Genomic DNA, 19,246 nt, shown 5'->3' with positions numbered 1-19,246 from the left:
CGATAATGGTTGATATGCTCCTCACCCCCATTTTCCTGCTTTCTCCCACAACCCTTCAACCCATTACCAATTAAAATCTAACTCCTCCTTAAATTTACTCACTGTCCCAGCATCCACTGTACTTTGGGGTAGCGAATTCCACAGCTCAGGAGAAGTAGTTTCTCCTCAATTCTGTTTTAGATTTGCTCCCCCTTATCCTAAGACTATGACCTTGTGACCTAGAATGCCCCACAAGAGGGAGCATCTGCTCATTGTCTATTTTATCTATACCTGAAATCATCTTGAATACCTCAATTTGATCATCCCTCATTCTTCTAAATTCCAGAGAGTACAGGCCCAAACTCTTCAATCTCCCTTCATACGAAAAACCCCTCATCTCTGGGATCAATCTAGTGAACCTCCTCTGAACTGGTTCCAATGCCACCACATCCTTCCTCAAATAAAGGGACCAAAACTTTGCACATTACTCCACGTGTGGTCTCACCAATGTGTTGTATAGTTGCAACAATACTTCCTTACCTTTATATTCTATTCCTTTGGCTATAAAAGCCAATATTCCATTTGCTTTCTTTATTATCCGACCTGCATGCGAGTTTCCTGTGCCTCATGAACGAGGACACCCAGATCCCTCTGCACTGGAATACCCCAAGATGTCTTCCCATTTAGATAACAGGTAACCTTCCCATTTTTCTGACCAAAATGCATGATGTCACACTTATCCATGTTAAATTCCAACTGCCACATTTTGCCCCACTTTCCTAACATATCTATATCCATTTGTGAGGTTCTTATTTCCTTGTTTGTATTTACCATCCTACCTATTTTTGTGTCATTTGCAAATTTGGCTATAGAGCCTTCTATCCGTATCTAAGTCGTTAATGTAGATTGTAAATAGCTGGGTCCAAGAACTGAACCCTGTGGCACCCCACTTGTTACTATGTGCCATTCAGGAAAAATCCATTTATCCCAACTGTTTTCTGTCCCATCAGCCAGTTACCAATCCAAGCTAAAAAATTACCCCTAATCCCATATCATCCAACCTTGTGAATTAACCTTCTTGTGCAGCACCTTATCAAACGCCTTCTAGAAGTCCAGATATATTACATCTACAGGATCCCCATTATCCACTTTCCTTGTTACATCTTCAAAGAACTCCAGCAAATTAGTCAAAGAAGATTTGCCCTTCAAAAAGCCATGCTGACTCTGATAGCGTTTTGACTTTCCAAATATTCTGATATTGCTTCATTGATAATTGATTCTAACACTTTCCCAACAACTGATCTTAATTTCCCACATTTTGCCTCCCTCACTTTTTGAATAGGGGTGTTACATTAGCATTTTTCCAATCCACTGGAACCTTTCCCGTGTCCAGAGAATTTTGGAATATTATTACCAATGAATCAACTATCTTTGCTGTCACTTCCTTCGATACCCTAGGATGTAGGTCATCAGGCCCAGGGACTTAGCTGCCCTTAATTGTAAGTTTGCTGAGTACCTTTTCCCTATCGATGTTGATTGTTGATTGTTCTAAGTTCTACCCTTTCTATTGCTTCTGACTTGCCCGTCCTAATAGGAATAGTACTATTGTCCTCCATTGTGAAAACTGAGGCAAAGTATTGATTTAGCATCTCTGCCATTTCAGTATTCCCTACTATTAACTCTCCGGTTTCATCTTCTAAGGGACCAACAATCACCTTAGCGAATGCCTTCCCTTTTATATACGTATAGAAGCTTTTACTATCCTTCTTGATATTTTGTGCTAGTTTTCTTTTGTAATTTACCTTAGCTCTTTTTTTAAATGTTTTTAGTATCTCCTTGTTTATGTTTGAAAGTTTCCCAATCTTTCAGCCAGCCACTGGCCTTTGCAATATAAGACCATAAGACATCAGAGCAGAAATTAGGCCATTCGGCCCATCGAGTCTGCTCTGCCATTCAATCATGGCTGATAAGTTCCTCACCCCATTCTCCTGCTTTCTCCCCATAACCCTTGATAATCAAGAACCTATCTATCTCAGTCTTAAATGTACTCAATGACCTGGCCTCCACAGCCTTCTGTGGCAGTGAATTCCATAGATTCACCACTCTCTTCCTGAAGAAGTTTCTCCTTATCTCCGTTCACTTCACTCTAAGGCTGTGCCCTCGGGTCCTAGTCTCTTCTGCCAATGGAAGCATCTTCCCAACATCCACTCTGTCCAGGCCATTCAGTATTCTGTAAGTTTCAATTATTTCGCCCCTCATCCTTCTAAACTCCAATGAATATAGTCCCAGAGACCTCAAACGTTCCTCATATGTTAAGCTTTCCATTCCTGGGACCATTCTCGTGAAACTCCTCTGAACCCGCTTCAGGGCCAGTACATCCTTCCTGAGATATGGGGCCCAAAACTGCGCACAATACTCCAAATGTGGCCTGACCAGAGCCTTATAAAGCCTCAGGAGTACATCCCTGCTTTTGTATTCAAGTCCTCTCAAAATAAATGCCAACATTGCATTTGCCTTCCTACTGACTCAACCTGCAAGTTTACCTTGAGAGAATCCTGGATTAGAACTCCCAAGTCTGTATGGACTTCAGACTTCTAAATTTTCTCTCCATTTAGAAAATAGTCCATGCTTTTATTCTTCTTACCAAAGTGCATGACCTCACATTTTCCCACGTTGTACTCCATCTGCCGCTTCTTTGCCCACTCTCCTAACCTGTCCAAATCCTTCTGCAGCCTCCCCATCTCCTCAATACTACCTGTCCCTCCACCTATCTTTGTATCATCTGCAAACTTAGCCAGAATGCCCACAGTTCCTTCATCTAGATCATTAATGTATGAAGTGAAAAGTAGTGGTCCCAACACTGAGCCTTGTGGAACACCACTTGTCACCGGCTGCCATCCTGAGAAAGACCCTTTTAACCCCACTCTCTGCTTTCTGCCAGACAGCCAATCTTCTACCCTTGCTAGCACTTTGCCTCTAACACCATGGGCCCTTATCTTACTCAGCAGCCTCCTGTGTGGCACCTTATCAAAAGCCTTCTTGAAGTCCAAGTAGATAACATCCATTGGGTCTCCTTTGTCTACGCTGCTCGTTACTTCCTCAAAGAATTCTAGCAGATTTGTCAGGCATGACCTCCCCTTGATGAAACCATGCTGACTTTGCCCTATTTTACTATACACTTACAAATATTCAGAAATTTCATCCTTTACACTGGGCTCCAAAATCTTACTCACGACCGAGGTTAGGCTAATTGGCCTGTAATTTTCTGTCTTTTGCCTTACTCCCTTTTTAAACAGGGGTGTCATGTTAGCGATTTTCCAATCCTCTGGGACCCTCCCTGACTCTAGCGATTCCTGAAAGATCACCACTAACGCTTCCACTATCTCTTCAGCTATCTCCTTTAGAACTCTGAGGTGTAGTCCATCTGGTCCAGGTGATTTATCCACCTTTAGGCCAGTCAGTTTTACTAGCACCTTTTCCTTGGTGATGGCCACCATACTCGGCTCTGCTCCCTGACTCTCTTGAATTTTTGGGATATTACTCGTATCTTCTACCGTGAAGACTGACGTGAAGTAATTATTCAGTTCCTCAGCCATTTCCTTCTTCCCCACTACTATCACTCCATCGTCATTTTCCAGTGGTCCAATGTCCACTTTTGCCTCTCTTTTGCCCTTTATATATCTTAAAGAAACTCTTACAGTCTTCATTTATATTACTGGCTAACTTACCCTCATATTTAATCTTCTGCCTCCTTATTTCTTTTTCTGTTGCCCTCTGTTGGTCTTTGTAAGCTTCCCAGTTCTCTGGTTTCCTACTGCCTTTGCTTTTACGCTTTCCCTGACTTCCTTAGTCAGCCATGGTTGTCTCATCCTCCCTGTACCATGCTTCTTTTTCCTAGGGATGAATTTTTGCTGCGTCTCCTGAATTACTCCCAGAAACTCCTGCCATTGCTGTTCCACTGTCTTTCCTGCTCGGCTCCTCTTCCAGTCAGTTCTGCCCAACTCCTCCCTCATACCTCTGCAGTCACCTTTATTCAGCTGTACTACCGTTACCTCTGATTCTGTCTTCTCTCTCTCAAATGGCAGAGTAAATTCTATCATTTTATGATCACTGCCTCCTAAGGGTTTAGTTGCAAGGAATTAAGAAGCTCCTTAAACAACTGTCACTGCTCATCTGCTGTCTTACCTTTTTCGCCTTATTGCCCAATCTACCGAGGCCAAATTTGTCCTCATGCCTATGTAATTCCCTTTGTTTAATTCCAGAACACTACTGTGGGACTGCACTTTCTCTTCACTGAACTGAATTTTGAATTCTATCATACTATGGTCACTACTCCCTAGAGGATGCTTAACTATGATGACATCAACTAATCTCTCCTCATTACCAAAATCAGAGTAGCCTGCTCCCTGGTTGGTTCCACAACATAGAAACAATCTCTAATACATTCAATGAACTTTGCTTCCAGGCTACCCTTGCCAATTTGATTCTTCCAATCTATGTGCATGTTAAAATTACCCATGATTATTGCTGTACCTTTCTTGCAAGCCTCGAATATTTCCTGGTTTATACTGTGCCCCACTGTGGAACTACTATTTGGGGATCTATAGATTACTCCTACCAAGTACTACTTCCTTTTGCAATTTCTTAGTTCTACCCTGTGTGATTTCACATCTTGATCTCCCGTGCTTATGTAATTTCTCATTGACAGCTTCAACGAATACAGCTCACACTTGGACGTGGAACAGTTATTCCACCGCCTCCGCGCTTACTTCTTTAACCGTGAGCTTAACCCTCCCCCTACTGACCCCTTCTCCCGCCTCCCACACTCTCTCCTCCTGGACACCACCCCAAGGCCTTCTACCCTCCCTCGACCTCTTCATCTCCAACTACCGTCATGACATCAATCGCCTCAACCTCTCCACCCCCTCACCCACACCAACCTCTTCCCCATGAAACTTGCAGCCCTCCGCTCAAACCCCAACCTCACCATAAAACTCACGGACAAGGGAGGCGCAGTTGTAGTATGGCGCACTGACCTCTACATCGCCGAGGCCAGGCGCCAACTCTCCGACACCTCCTCCTACCAGATGTCCTCGTTTTTCAAGGACCGCAACTTCCCCCCTCAGTGGTCGAGAATGCCCTCGACCGTGTCTCCCGCATTTCCCGCAACTCATCCCTCACACCCCCTCCCCGCAATAACAACCAAAACAGAATCCCCCTCGTCCTCACGTACCACCCTACCAACCTCTGGATCCAACGCATCATCCTCCGACACTTCTGCCATCTGCAATCCGACCCCACCACCAAAGACATTTTTCCCTCCCCACTCTTATCTGCTTTCTGGAGGGACCACTCTCTCTGGGACTCCCTTGTCCGCTCCACACTCCCCTCCAGCCCCACCAAACCCGGCACTTTTCCCTGCAACCACAGGAAGTGCGACATCTGCCCCTACACCTCCCCCCTCACCCCCATCCCAGGCCCCAAGAAGACTTTCCACATCAAGCAGATGTTCACCTGCACATCTGCTAATGTGGTATACTGCATCCGCTGTTCCCGTTGTGGCCTCCTCTACGTCGGGGAAACTGAGCGGAGGCTTGGGGACTGCTTTGCGGAACACCTACGCTCGGTTTGCACTAAACAACTGCACCTCCCAGTCGCGAACCATTTCAAATCCCCCTCCCATTCCTCAGACGACATGTCCATCCTGGGCCTCCTGCAGTGCCACAACAATGCCACCCGAAGGTTGCAGGAACAGCAACTCATATTCCGCTTGGGAACCCTGCAGCCCAATGGTATCAATGTGGATTTCACAAGCTTCAAAATCTCCCCTCCCCCTACCGCATCCCAAAACCAGTCCAGCTCGTCCCCGCCTCCCTAACCTGTTCTTCCTCCCACCTATCCCCTCCTCACACCTCAAGCCGCACCCCCATCTCTTACCTACTAACCTCATCCCACCCCCTTGACCTGTCTGTCCTCCCTGGACTGACCTATCCCCTCCCTAACTCCCCACCTACACTCACCTTTACTGGCTCCATCCCCGCCTCTTCGACCTGTTTGTTTCCTCTCCACCTATCCTTTCCTCTATCCATCTTCTATCCGCCTCCCACTCCCTCCCTATTTATTTCAGAACCCCCTTCACCTCCCCCTTTTCTGATGAAGGGTCTAGGCCCAAAACGTCAGCCTTTCTCCTCCAATGATGCTGCTTGGCCTGCTGTGTTCATCCAGCCCTGCACCTTGTTATCTCAAATCATAGCCTTCCTGTGATATCACCTTTCAGTTTCCCGCCCCCGCCCCCAGTCAGAATTAGAAACTTACCTTTCCAGGCTGCCCCTCGTATTGCTCCTGCTCAGCTCTGCTCCTTAAGTGCACCCATCAAGTCAGCTCTGCCATGGCTGGTATGCTTCTCAGCCCCATTCTCCTCAGAACATTTGATCCCCTTACTAATCAAGAACCTATCTAAATCCCTACTGACAAGTAGTCTGCTGTATGCCTGCGCAAAAGAGCACAGGCTTTAACTCTGGCTGATAGTTAACAGTTATGGCATGGGATCACAAGTTACGTGAGTAGCTAGGTAGGCACTAAGAGGGCAAGCTAGCTGCCCTAAAACACAGCGTGGTCCAATCTGCGCACACACGTCCAGTTCACAAAGTTCCTTGCAGCAACCTTACACTGCTAGTTGCCGGTACATCCTGTTTGTGATCTGCCTTTCTGAAGCATCTTTCAAGTAGATTGGAGAGGTGCCATTGATGATCATGAGGGGTTGACAAGTGCCAGATATCAGAATCTGTGAATGAGGGATGTATGTGGCTGGTACCCATGGATTGTGCTGTGAGATGCTGTTTGGTGCTGAATAATATGGAGGTTCTTCACAGCTAGTGGACAGCTGAAGTAATCAGGTATCCTTTCTGACTCTCGTGGAGAATTATTGACATCTCTCCCATTTAGAAAGATAGGAAGCTGAATATTGAGGTGAGTTTGCCATCAATAAGGCGTTTAACAAGTAATAATTCCCCCTTATTGCTAACTCACTGCTGCCTAGTGAGAAATTTGACAGATGCATAAAAGTAGCAGTGAGTTGCTTCTCATGTCAAGTGAGGCCTTGCTGTACTTTTGTGATTCTGCTACAGATATTGCCATATCCCATATTGTTAAGGTCTCTATCAGATGCCCAATGCATTTTTTTTTAGTATAATATGATCTTAATATACATTTCCAATCGTAGCTAACAACCATTAGTTTCTGAAAAAAAAAAGTATTTCCTCAACCAACCAGTGCAATCATTCATCCCTTATGGCTGAAGATAGGTTTAGATTTACTTTGTTCTTCCTCACAATGAGAACCACTAAACATGGTCAAATGTGCCTGATCTGTTAAAAGTCATGTACATACATTCTGACTCCTTGGGCAAGATATTACAGTGACAGCAAATATCAATGAATTCACTTCAGCAGAAAGGGAGTCACGAACATATACTGACGGGAGAAATACTGGGATGTATAAAAAATGAAGAACAGAAAAACATCAGCTCTTCCATCTACCTTGTCAATGTATAATCATGTGCTGCCCATCAACAAATCACCCGCCAGCCGCGTAATCTCCCAAGAGGGCTAAGAAATTATCAACTTGGGTCAATATAGGGAACAAGCACTTGAATAAAATTCTTCACCGATTCCGAAAAGTGCTTTTAAAAATAAGTGCTTGTTGCTTCTCCTGGTTTCCTGCATTTTTATTTCATGCCCCAAACCACGACCTTCAAAATCACCTTGTCCTGCAAATTGATTTTTGGCACAGTATCAAACCCTTGATGAAATCTAAATGCATGGTAACTGCACAAGGAAAACAGTAATATGAGCAATAATAGCATTAATTAGGAATGTGGGAGGACGGAGGTGGAGATGTACCAGATGTTCCTTAAGCATAAGATGAGAACTGCTGAATTGAGCAATAAAGCTCAGATAAGGCTAAGAAACCAGTTAGATGATTTAAATAGAAAACAAACTTAGAATTTCTACTAGGAAAAATTAAAAGGAATTGTACCTATAACCAGAGAGGCAGGAGGGATTTATTTTTATGGAAACAAATGGTATAGGCAGCAGCGATGATTTGTAAAAGGACAGCAGCTGAAAAATAAATTAATTGGGTTAAACTTCAAGTGTTTGTCTGCATGTAAGAGCTGATGATGTCCAATGGGATAGCCATTATTGAAAGGGATGTATGATGGAAAACAAGGAGATGCCATTAATCGGTAAAATTGACAGGGATATCAGAAATGATTAAATAAAATTTGATGGTGAACACAAGGGCCAAGACAGTCAAGGCATTTACATAACATAAGCAAAGTTAAGATGTGCAACACAGCTGGAAGAATCTTCTGCTCCCTTTCAAAAAAGAAAGTATCTGGGTCCCAATTCTGCCTTTGCTGTCAAAGTGCCCATGGATGTGATCATATGGGAGGCAGTATCCGAACTGCCATCTTTGAGACTCCCCCCCTGTCCAGTTGAGGACAGCAGACAGGGTGCAGGGCATTCAGAGAGATAAGCTTACAATCGTGGAAGGGCAGAGGTGGGTGCTGTTACTCCAGGCTTGGAAAATTCATAGAAACATATGAAATAGGAGCAGCAGTAAATGAGCTATTCGGCCCTTCGAGCCTGCTGTGCCATTCATGATGATCATAGCTGTTGATCTAACTCAGTACCCTCTGCCCGATTGTCCTCCATTTCCTTTAACCCTTTAACCCTAAGTGCTATACCCAAATCCTCCTCGAAATCATAAAATGTTTTGGCCTCCCTTGCTTTCTGTGAAAGTGAATTCCAGAGGCTTGTCACTCTGAAATGAGGGGAGATTTCTTCAGACATAAATGGTTACACTACATCTTCATACTGTGGCAAAGGTCTTTTCCCTAAGGTGAGAGAGTTCAAAGCTAAGAGGCATACTTTTAAAGAGAGGAGAAAGATTTAAAAAGGGCATGAGGGGCAACTTTTTTTTACAGTGTGTGGAATGAACTGCCAGAGGCAGTGGTGGATGCAGGTACAGTTACAACGTTTAAAAGACATTTGTGTAAGTACATGAATAGAAAGGTTTGGAGGGATATGAGCTAAATGCAAGCAGGTGGGACTAGTTTAGTTTGGGAACATGGTTGGTGTGGATGAGTTGAACTGAAGGGTCTGCTTTGATGCTGTATGACTCCATGACCTCTGGTTATGGACTTCCCTGCAATTCTTCTAAATTCCAATGAGAACAGGCCTACTCTACCGAACCTTCCCTCATAAGACAGCCCTTCCAAACTCTCCATCAGCCTAGTGAACTTTCTCTGGGCCGCCTCTAATTTCAGTACATCTTTATTGGATGAGACAAAAAACTTTCACAGTATTCCAGCTGTGGTGTGACTTGTGCCTTGTACAATTTTAACAAAACCTCCCTACTTCTTTATTTAATCCTCTTTGAAATAAAGGCCAACGTTCCACTTGCCTCCCCATTACCCTTTGAACATGGATGCTAGCTTCTGTGATTCGTGGACGTGGATTTCTCGCTCCTTTCTTTTGTAGCTTTCTGCAGTCTTTTTCCATTTAAATAATATTTACCCTCCTCTATTATTTCTGACAAAGTACATAACTTCACTTTGCCAAAATATATTCCATCTGCTTAGAGTCCATTGGGTGTTTTAGAGGTATTGGTTTTTAACCTGAGATAATGGCTAGTTATTTGGCTTCTTGGACAGTCAATAGTAACAAAAGTTGTTCTCCATTTTGAATTTAACACCTCTCAGATAATCTCTTCTTTGTTCGCATTGGAACCGGGCACGTTCCTTGTTGACAGACAGAGAATGAGAAGGAGAGAGAATTGTCTCAGTCTGTGTTCAATTCTGCATTCCTAATTTTATGTACCTCACACTAACAAAGAATCCCTATGAAATGGCAGCTGGTTGCATATTCCCTGTTTACTCAAGCTTTATTTTGCAGGCTTGTTTGTTGTAGGTGAGGTTCCATCTCAAAAATGCAAAGATTCTGAATGGTTTCAAATGACATGAGAGATGAGGGCCTTGTTACACCTCACATGAAGGAGCCTGCTGACTGGTTTAATTGCTTTTGAGGGCTTGGGCGAGAGGGGGGAATGTTAATTTCAGCTCGAACAGTCTTTTCTCTAATCCATATTAGTTTCATGAAACCTGGCGAACCTTTATGGATCCAATGACGCCTGTCATTGCTTTTGGTCCCTTTTTTTAAAATCTGTTTCAGTCCATAAAAATCCCAGCTATCAAATTGGATGATGGAATTCGATGGTCAATAGTTAATATTTTACAGCAACACAACGCCATTTTATGTAATTTAGATTATATTATTAAAGTTTAAAATAAAATGCAAACTTCTTTTTCTCTGCACATTACATTTTTGTATTTTCACTTTACGGCATTAATTTACTGTTTAGCAGAATAACTTCGTTTCATATTGTCTTACAGATAAATGACATTTAAACAAATTAAAAGTGGTCTTTGCAGTTAATTTAAGTAGTAGTACTTTAATTACCATAAGCATTATATATCAGAATCTAATAATCATAAGGAAACTTAAGGAATGAAATTATTTATTTCCTCTGTAGTTTATCCGATGATAACTTGAAATATGTTAGTATGAATTAACTTTTATGGGATACTATTTCATATGGAATGTGACTTAAATGTTGACACTTTAATGCCAGACATAAAACCAATAGTTTATCTTATATATACACTCAGCAGAAATTGTGAACGTATAATTTGAAAATTCTGTTGAGTTGTGTGGCCTAATGCAGAATACTAAGTAACGATGTTCCACTGGGAAAGCATGTGGTCAAGAATAATGTTGGGGCGGGGCAAAAACACTTCCCTTAAGTAGATCATAGAACAGAATCAATATAAGAAAGTGAATAAACTGATTTACTAAAACAAGATTTATTTGAATGGTTCCAGAGATTAGGGATTATAGTTTCATGGATATACTGAAGAATCTGTGTATTTTATTTCTTCGGTGCTTTATGATTTTATTATTGGGAATGCTAAACTATGAACCCAGATTTAAACTATGGAGAACATGCCACACGATCTGAAAGATGACAAGTTCTGCAAGCAGATGGCAAGGAAAAGCGATATCAATAATAATAATAATAATAATAATAATAAAAATAATACCATATTGTAATAATTAAGGAAATAACAGGAAACCTTGCCAGTAAAAGTGTGAAATGTTCGAGGAAACGTGTGGCAATATGTTTCAATTTTCAATCGAAAGAGCAAACAAAAAAAATCCAGAATTATACAGTGAAGCCAATTGGACCATTTATACCTAAGCTAGCTCCCTGAAAGAGCTGTTGAGTTAATCTTATTCACCCTGTCTTTACCCAAGACCCTGCAAATGTTTCTTTTGTTGACTACTACAAATCATGACATTATAACTCCAATTTTCCAGCACCCAAAATACTGCTTTCACATATTTCCAGTGTACACCCACATTAGTACTCAGCTTCAGTTTTCACCCACAAATGCATGTTTTACTTGCAGTAATTACAACTACGTGCAAGTGATCAAGCAGGTGGTACAGACTGTGCTGTGAAAACTGATCAGGTTTGAGACATGCCACTCTTTGCATGGATGCTGATGATATTTCAAAATAGCAACAATGCGTGCCTAAGTTTCACTTTTACATTTGGTTTACAAGTCATTCCCTTATTTTTCAAACCTTTAAATGCCAGCTTATAGACCTACATCTATGATGCATAATTCAGTTTCTTTTTTGAAGGTTACTATTGAAAGTGCGTATTCAGGTATTTGCATCAGGTGTTAATGATTCAATGCATTAAAAAGTTCTCCTCATTGCTGCACATTTCTCTCCCTTCTCCCCACCACCCCCTAGCCAAAGTTTTGTTTTTCTTTGTAAACTAATTAAAATCTGTGATCCCTAGTTACCATTTCTCCTGTCAGAGAAATGAGTTTCTTCCTCTCCCCATCATCAAACTTCCTGGTTATTTTGAAAACCTCAGCTAAATCTCCCTTCAACCTTCCTTCTTCCCTTTTAAGATTCTCCACTCAAAGAACAATTCCAGTTTCTCAAATCACTCCACACAACTGAACTCCCCTAACCTTGCCTCTGTTCCTGTAATTCATCTTGGGTATTTTTAAACATTCATGTGGCCAGTAAAATATGCCACATCTTGGTGTTTAGTTTTGGGAATTCATTGGAAACAGGAAGAGTGCTGAAAGGCAGTCGTTGCAACAGATTTTTTTTAAACAAGGTACCATTTTTAACCTTCAGAACTGCAGGTCAGCAAAAATGAAAATTTCCAGTAGATCAAACACTTGGAACACACCCTGAAGAAAACAATGAAACAGCCGGAGCTAGACAGACCAGTATTGTTGCCCTTTGAGAGATGGGTTCTGTGTCAGATTAATTGAACTTTGGAAAGGTAACAAGCCTGGTGAAATGACGAGCTCAGTGAACATTGTGACCTGAAAACTTGTTTATATGGCACCCATTTTTCAGATGGTAAATGACCTCAAGCTTCCAATATGGCAGGCAGGAAGCACACACACATTTACTGTGAGAAGTGCACTGCTCACCTTGTTTGAAAATACTGCTGTCTCCAAAGCACATATGGAATTCACATAGATACTTTCTTCCTCTCTTTCTCCACTCCACCCCTGCCACATGCATGCATGGACACAGACACTCACCAATTCCCTGCACCTTCCTCCTCTTCAGTAGCTCCATAGCATCAGTGTGAAATTCTCTTTTTTTTGGGAGGGAGAGAAAGAAAATCTGAATCTGACTGACAATGGGAGCAGATCAGATCCAATGTAAACATTACTCTGTGAGGCAAAGTGTGAAATTTTGCTTTATCTTGTAGTAACTTTTGAGTCTTCACATTCCAAGGTTTGGTGTCTATTGAAAGTACAGCAAACTTTGTTTTAACCAGCACCTTACGAACTGGTAAACTTGATGAACAGTCTATATACCTCACATTCTGCAAGTTTAATGTACAATCACAATCTCCATGATGTCTGAGTAGTCAGTTGAGGGTTTGATTGAGAAGGCTGCTAAGTTGTTTTTAAGGCAAAGCTGTGTTATTGTTTTTGTGATTTATGCTGTAAATAAAGTATAACAGTGATGGTTATTCCCCTTGCATTACATCTCTATTCAATATTGACCTTTTGATCAACTGGTTCACTCCTGATCCCACAGGTACTGGTTAATAAACAATTTGCTATAGTTTGGACACTGCCTAGTTACACACATAGAGAATGAATATGCTGCAAATGAGCTGATACTCGAAGGTAGTATAGTTCCAGTTGTTAACAAAAGCAGAAAAACAGAAAATAAGAGATAGAGTACACCATTTGGCCCTTCTGCCATTGAATGTAATCATGGTTGATCATTCTACTATCCTGTTCCCGTTTTCTCCCCATATTCTCCCCATAGGTACAGCAAAGTCTGCAGAGGGATATAGATAGTCTAAGTGAGTGGGCAAAGGTCTGGCAGATGGAATACAATGTTGATAAGTGTGAGGTCATCCATTTTGGTAGGAATAACAGCAAAATGGACTATGTTTTAAATGGTAAAAAACTGTAGCACACAGCTGTGCAGAGGGACTTGGGTGTCCTTGTGCATGAATCGCTAAAAGTAGGATTGCAGGTGCAGCAGGTAATTAAAAAGGCAAATAGAATTTTGTCTGTCATTGCTAGAGGGATAGAGTTTAAAAACAGGGAGACTATGCTGCAGCTGTATAGGGTCCTGGTGAGGCCACACCTGCAGTACTGTGTGCAGTTTTGGACCTTACTTGAGAAGGGATATACTAGCACTGGAGGGGGTGCAGAGTTGAAGAGGGTTGGATTATGAGGAGAGACTGATTAGGCTGGGATTATACTCATTGGAATTCAGAAGAATGAGGGGAGATCTTATAGAAACATATAAGATTATGAAGGGAATAGATAAGGTGGAGGCAGGGAGGTTGTTTCCACTAGCAGGTGAAACTGGGACTAGGGTGCATAGCCTCAAAATAAAGGGAAGCAGATGTAGGACTGAGGTCAGGAGGAACTTCTTCACCCAAAGGGTTGTGAATCTGTGGAATTCCCTGCCCAGTGAAGCGGTTGAAGCTACCTCACTGAATGTGTTTAAGGCAAGGCTAGATAAATTTTTGAACAGTAAAGGAATTAAGGGATATGGTGAGTGGACGGGTAAGTGGAGCTGAGTCTCAAAAAGATCAGTCATGATCTTATTAAATGGCAGGGCAGGCTCGAGGGGCCAGATGGTCTACTCCTGCTCCTAGTTCTTATGTTCTTATATCCTTTGACCCCTTTACCCAAAGAATTATGATCTAACTCCTTCTCAAACATTCAAATGTTATGAGCTTAAACACTTGCAAACATTGGCTTTCAGACTTAGCCAATTTTGCAGTTGATTCAAACATTGTTTCATTGCTTACTATTCTGTTATCGTTTAATTACAAGACATATTGTATGGATATTATACAGCTATAAATTGTAAATAGAGCATTATTTACTATTCTCCTGAGATGCATATATTGTAGATTTTAATCCTGAAGCTGCCGCTGTGAATGATATAAATAACTTTATTTATTTCAGGTCTCCAAGCAGCAACATTTTCAGCTGTCCTAGAGATTTTCTTAGGAATATTTGCCAAATAGACAATCCTCAAATGTTTGCATCCTTGCCGTATGTTATAAACATAACCGCGATCAACCCTATTGGCCGCAGGACCACATTGTTGGATATTGTGCTATTTGATATTGGTAAGCAATGTTTGTTATCACACTAATTTTGTTGCGGGTTTAGTTGAAACATAAAATGGTTATCTAAACATTTTAAAATACTATCCAAACATTTAGTAAATGTTCTTACTTGATTGTAACTCCATGTGATTATTGTAAAACACGAGCTTTGCTTATATTTTGTAGCTTGGCGAAACTAGTAATAATGATACAGTTATAAATAAAATTATTGCAACAAAACTTGCTACTTTTGGAACATTTGTAGTCAGAGGCAAAATCAAGCTGTAATAAGACAAATCCAATGGGGGAGATGTTCAGTAGCTAAAGTGGACAGAAACAGGACTATAGTGCCCCTGGAAACTGCAGGTTAAAGATCATAAAACTTGGAGCTTAAGTAGGCCACTTGGCCCATTGAGTTTGGTTCACAATTTGGTAATATCGTGGCTGATCTGATCTGATTATCTTCAGCACCATTTTCCTGCCTTCTCCCCATACTTCTTGATTCCTTTACTGGTGAAAAGTCTGCCTGTTGTAGCTTTGTATATTCGTAGTGACCCGGTCATGACAGCTCTCAACAGTAAAGATCTGCTACCCCCTGAGAAGAAATTCCAACTATCTTGACTTAAATGGGCCACTCTTATACTGAGACTATGCCTTCTGGTCCTAGACTCTTCCACAAGTGGAAACGAGTTCTCCATATTCTGGCCTGTCAAGTCTCCCCAGAATCTTGTGTTTGAATAAGGTCTTCTCTCATTCTCCTAAACTCTAATGAGTATGGACCTAACCACTAAATCTCTCCTCAAAAGAAAATCCCCAAATCTTGCTTGTTGTGAACAGCCAAAGGAATATGCTACATGATTCAATCCAGTCTCTGGGATATATGGTCTACATACCAGAGTTTAAGGGGCAGCACGGTGGCTCAATGGTTAGCACTGCTACCTCACAGCACCAGGGACCTGAGTTTGATTCTTCCAACAATGACTAGTTTGCATGTTCTTCCTGTGCCTACAGGCTACCTTCAGGTGCTCTGGTTTCCTCCCACAGTCCAAAGATGTGCAAATTAGGTGGATTGGCCCTGGGAAATGCAGAGTTACAGGGATAGGGTAAGGGAGTGAGTCTGGGTGAGATACTCTTTGGAGGATTTTGTTTTATTCGTTCATGGGATGAGGGCATCACTGGCGAGGCCAGCATTTACTGCCCATCCCTAATTGCCTAGAGAGCAGTAGAGTCAACCACATTGCTGTGGGGCTGGAGTCACATGTAGACCAGACCAGATAAGGATAGCAGTTTCCTTCCCTAAAGGACATTAGTGAACCTGAGGGGTTTTTCCGACGATTGACAATGGATTCTTGGTCATCATTAGACTCTTAATTCCACATTTCTTTTTCTATTGAATTCAAATTCCACCATCTGCTATGATAGAATTTGAACTCGGGTCCCCAGGATATTACCTGGGTCTCTGGATTAATAGTGCAGCGACAATACCATTAAGGCCATCACCCTCCCTAAAGGTTGGTGTGAACTCAATGGGCCAAATGGCCTGTTTCCGCACTGTAGGGATTCTATGAAGAATTACACTTTGCAGACAAAAAAAAACTTCTGCCTGTTCCATCTCAACAAAATAGGTGATGCCAATTGTTGGTTTTCTCAGAAAAGCCCTAATCCATCAGAGTCAACTGTTTTGAAATTTAAACCAAGCTTGGCAGTTAACAGTCAATGATCATTAACTATTGCATTCCCTCTGCCAATGCTTCTACCAGAGTTCACTTGTCAAAAACCAGCACTTTTCTCTCATGCACCATAAATTTTTTTTACTCCCTTTATTGGTATTCTTGTGAATTGTTTTGTTGCATGTAAGATGAACGTCTTCAATGTGCTTTTTTTAAAAGCAATATTTAATTTCTGATTTGTCAGACAGAAATTTACCAGGATGTTGCCTGGTGTGGAGAGTTTTACTTGAGAGATTAGATAGACCATGGTTGTTTTCCTTTGAGCAGAGGAGATGGGATTGGGGGAGGGGAAACACACATGGTTGAGATATATAGTATTATAAGAAGCATAAACAAGGTAAAGAAGAAGGAACTTTACCACTTAAGAAGGGGGAACAATGATTGAGGGGCAGAGATTTAAGATGAGGGTCAGGAGGTTTAGAGGAAATGCTAGGAACAATATTTTGATCCAGAGGGTGGTGAGAATCTGGAACTTGTTGCCTATGAGGATTGTAGAGGCAGGAACCCTCATATCATTTAAGTATTTTAGATGCGCACTTGTGATGCCAAGTCATATCGTGCAACGGACCAATTGATGGAAATGCAATTAAAATAATGAGGGGTTGTTTTTGACTGCTGCAGACCCAGTGGGTCAAAAGGCCTTTTTCTGTGCTGTAGACCTCTATAATGCTAAAGATGTTTTTTTTTGCTTATTATTGTTTTAGTTCAGCCGGATCCACCTGTAAATGTAACAGCTGAACCTGTTTTTGGATCTCCTAGAAGAATCAAAGTGCAGTGGGATTATCCACCATCATGGGGTTCACAATTCAAATTAAAATTTGTCCTGGAGTACAAACTCCTGCGATATAATTTCTGGTCGAGGGTGAGTTCACCAGTGGTTTGAGATTACTTGTGGGTTGTGTTGGCTTGTCCGGTACTGAATTTAGAGATTTTTTGATAGTTTTCTTCTACTGTGTTTATTTTAAAGAACAGTCTTCACGCTAGCATAAACTCTGCCATTATGCTGTTGGGATGGGCACATTGTAATCCAGTTTATCGTAGAACAAAAAAAAAATTATTGAAGCAACATGCAAGACTGCCTGTTCTTAATTCCTGTGTCAATCTAAGAACTGCAAAGTACACCTGCTGCTGTTGACACCTATTCTTAATTTCAGTAGATCCTACATGGGTTTTAATCTTCTGACAATATAATTTTATTAAGGTCTGTTGTATTTGTAGAGTAGAAAAATCATTCAACGGATATTTTGTTTATATTTAAGTAAGTTTTTATTACTAATTTAAGACTTGAAAGATTGTTAATGTTCCAATTCATTTTGTACTATGTGAAAGCAACTGTTGCAAAAAGGTCGTTGGTATCTCTTTCTTTTGTTTTGCCCATATGTTCAGTCTAGAAAGAGGGAAGACATCAATTCTGAGGAAATTTAGATTCACTAACTGATTCATGGAATTTTTTTAGCTTTTTTTCTGGTGATGGGGAAATTGATGTAGCATTTTTATTGCAAGTGTGGATTCTAACCTAACTAAATTAGGTTTGTCCCAAAAGAACATAATAAATAGAAGTCAGAGTACACCATTGGACCTGCTTACGCCTGCACTATCATTCAAAACAATCATGGCTGATCTTTAATTCAACTCCATTTTCCCGACAGTTCCCTAAATCCCGGTCTATCACAGCCTTGAATATATTCAACAATGAAGCATCCATAAGCTTCTTAGGTACAGATGCTTCATAACTCCTTGTGTGGAAAAAATATATAATTATAGTCCTAAATGATAAAACACTAATCTTGAGATGGTAGCCCTATATTCTCGATCCTCAGGCTAGGGGAAACTCCTATCTTTTAGGCAGTCCCTTAGGTTCAAGCATAGATTTGCTCTGGTTTGGTGTTTTCTGAGATAGCTGATGTGCAACCTTGCCACTTGCAGATAGGTAATGTTTGAAAGTTCAGCCTTCTCTGTCCAACATTTCAACTTTGCTTTTGCAAGAATGAACCTTGTGTCCTATAGTCAGTCACAAGTTAGAGATTGCCTTTAGTCAGCAGGGATGTCACGTCTTCAGAAATACTTTGAGAATGTCCTGGAACTTTCTACGACATACATTCTGGGTAGAGCAGGAGTCTGATGTCAGGCATATGAACAACATGTGCTGCCCAGTGGAACTAATTTGAGCAATTAAGGAAAGTTTATGCTGTTGGATTGCCTTTCTTGCCACCAAATGGCAGCAGTTATCCTGCACTTTGAAGTACATACTGTAGGCTGCTGCAAGTACTCCACAGTGCAAGCTATGCATTAAGCCATGCCTTTAGACTCAGGTTTAAGATCCTGATTCTCCGTACTGTTTTTCTCAATCCTTCAAAGGCTGAAGTGGCCTATTGATTTTGCCTTTGTCAAGTGAAGTTCCCAAGCAATTAGAAATGGTCCACAGTTTTGGTATCTCAATCTTTGTATCTCCTTCAGTGTCTTGTATATTTAAATGAGATCATGTCTCATTCTTCTAAACTCCAAAGACGATAGATGCAAACTACATAATTCGACTCTCTTCTGTGAATCAGTGCTTTTTTTTGTGTTGGTTCATGGGATGTGGGTTTCGCTGGCTGGACCACCATTTATTGCTCTGCCCTTGTTGCTTTGGAGGAGAGGGGTGAGCTGCCTTCTTTAACCCCTGAAGTCCATGTGCTATAGGTATACCCATTAGGAAGGCAATTCCAGGATTTTAACCCAGCGACACTGAAGGATCTGTGATATATTTCCAAGTCAAGATGATGAGTGGCTTAGAGGGG

General features: G+C 41.4%; 1 protein-coding gene across 1 annotated transcript in view; it reads left to right on the top strand.

Annotated features, from left to right (window-relative positions):
• il11ra (interleukin 11 receptor, alpha) overlaps positions 1–19,246 on the top strand; it is a 48,875-nt gene that overhangs the window by 8,824 nt on the left and 20,805 nt on the right. Inside the window, exons 3-4 of the mRNA XM_048602449.1 lie at positions 14,591–14,757; positions 17,171–17,328. Of these exons, the coding sequence (XP_048458406.1) occupies positions 14,591–14,757; positions 17,171–17,328 (325 nt within the window). The remainder of the gene's footprint in view (positions 1–14,590; positions 14,758–17,170; positions 17,329–19,246) is intronic.

The sequence above is a fragment of the Rhincodon typus genome, chromosome 1 (genome assembly GCF_021869965.1).
Source record: "Rhincodon typus isolate 14 chromosome 1, sRhiTyp1.1, whole genome shotgun sequence".
Taxonomy (NCBI): domain Eukaryota; kingdom Metazoa; phylum Chordata; class Chondrichthyes; order Orectolobiformes; family Rhincodontidae; genus Rhincodon; species Rhincodon typus.
Note: the sequence above shows the minus strand (reverse complement) of the source record. Positions and strands in the feature narration are given on the sequence as shown.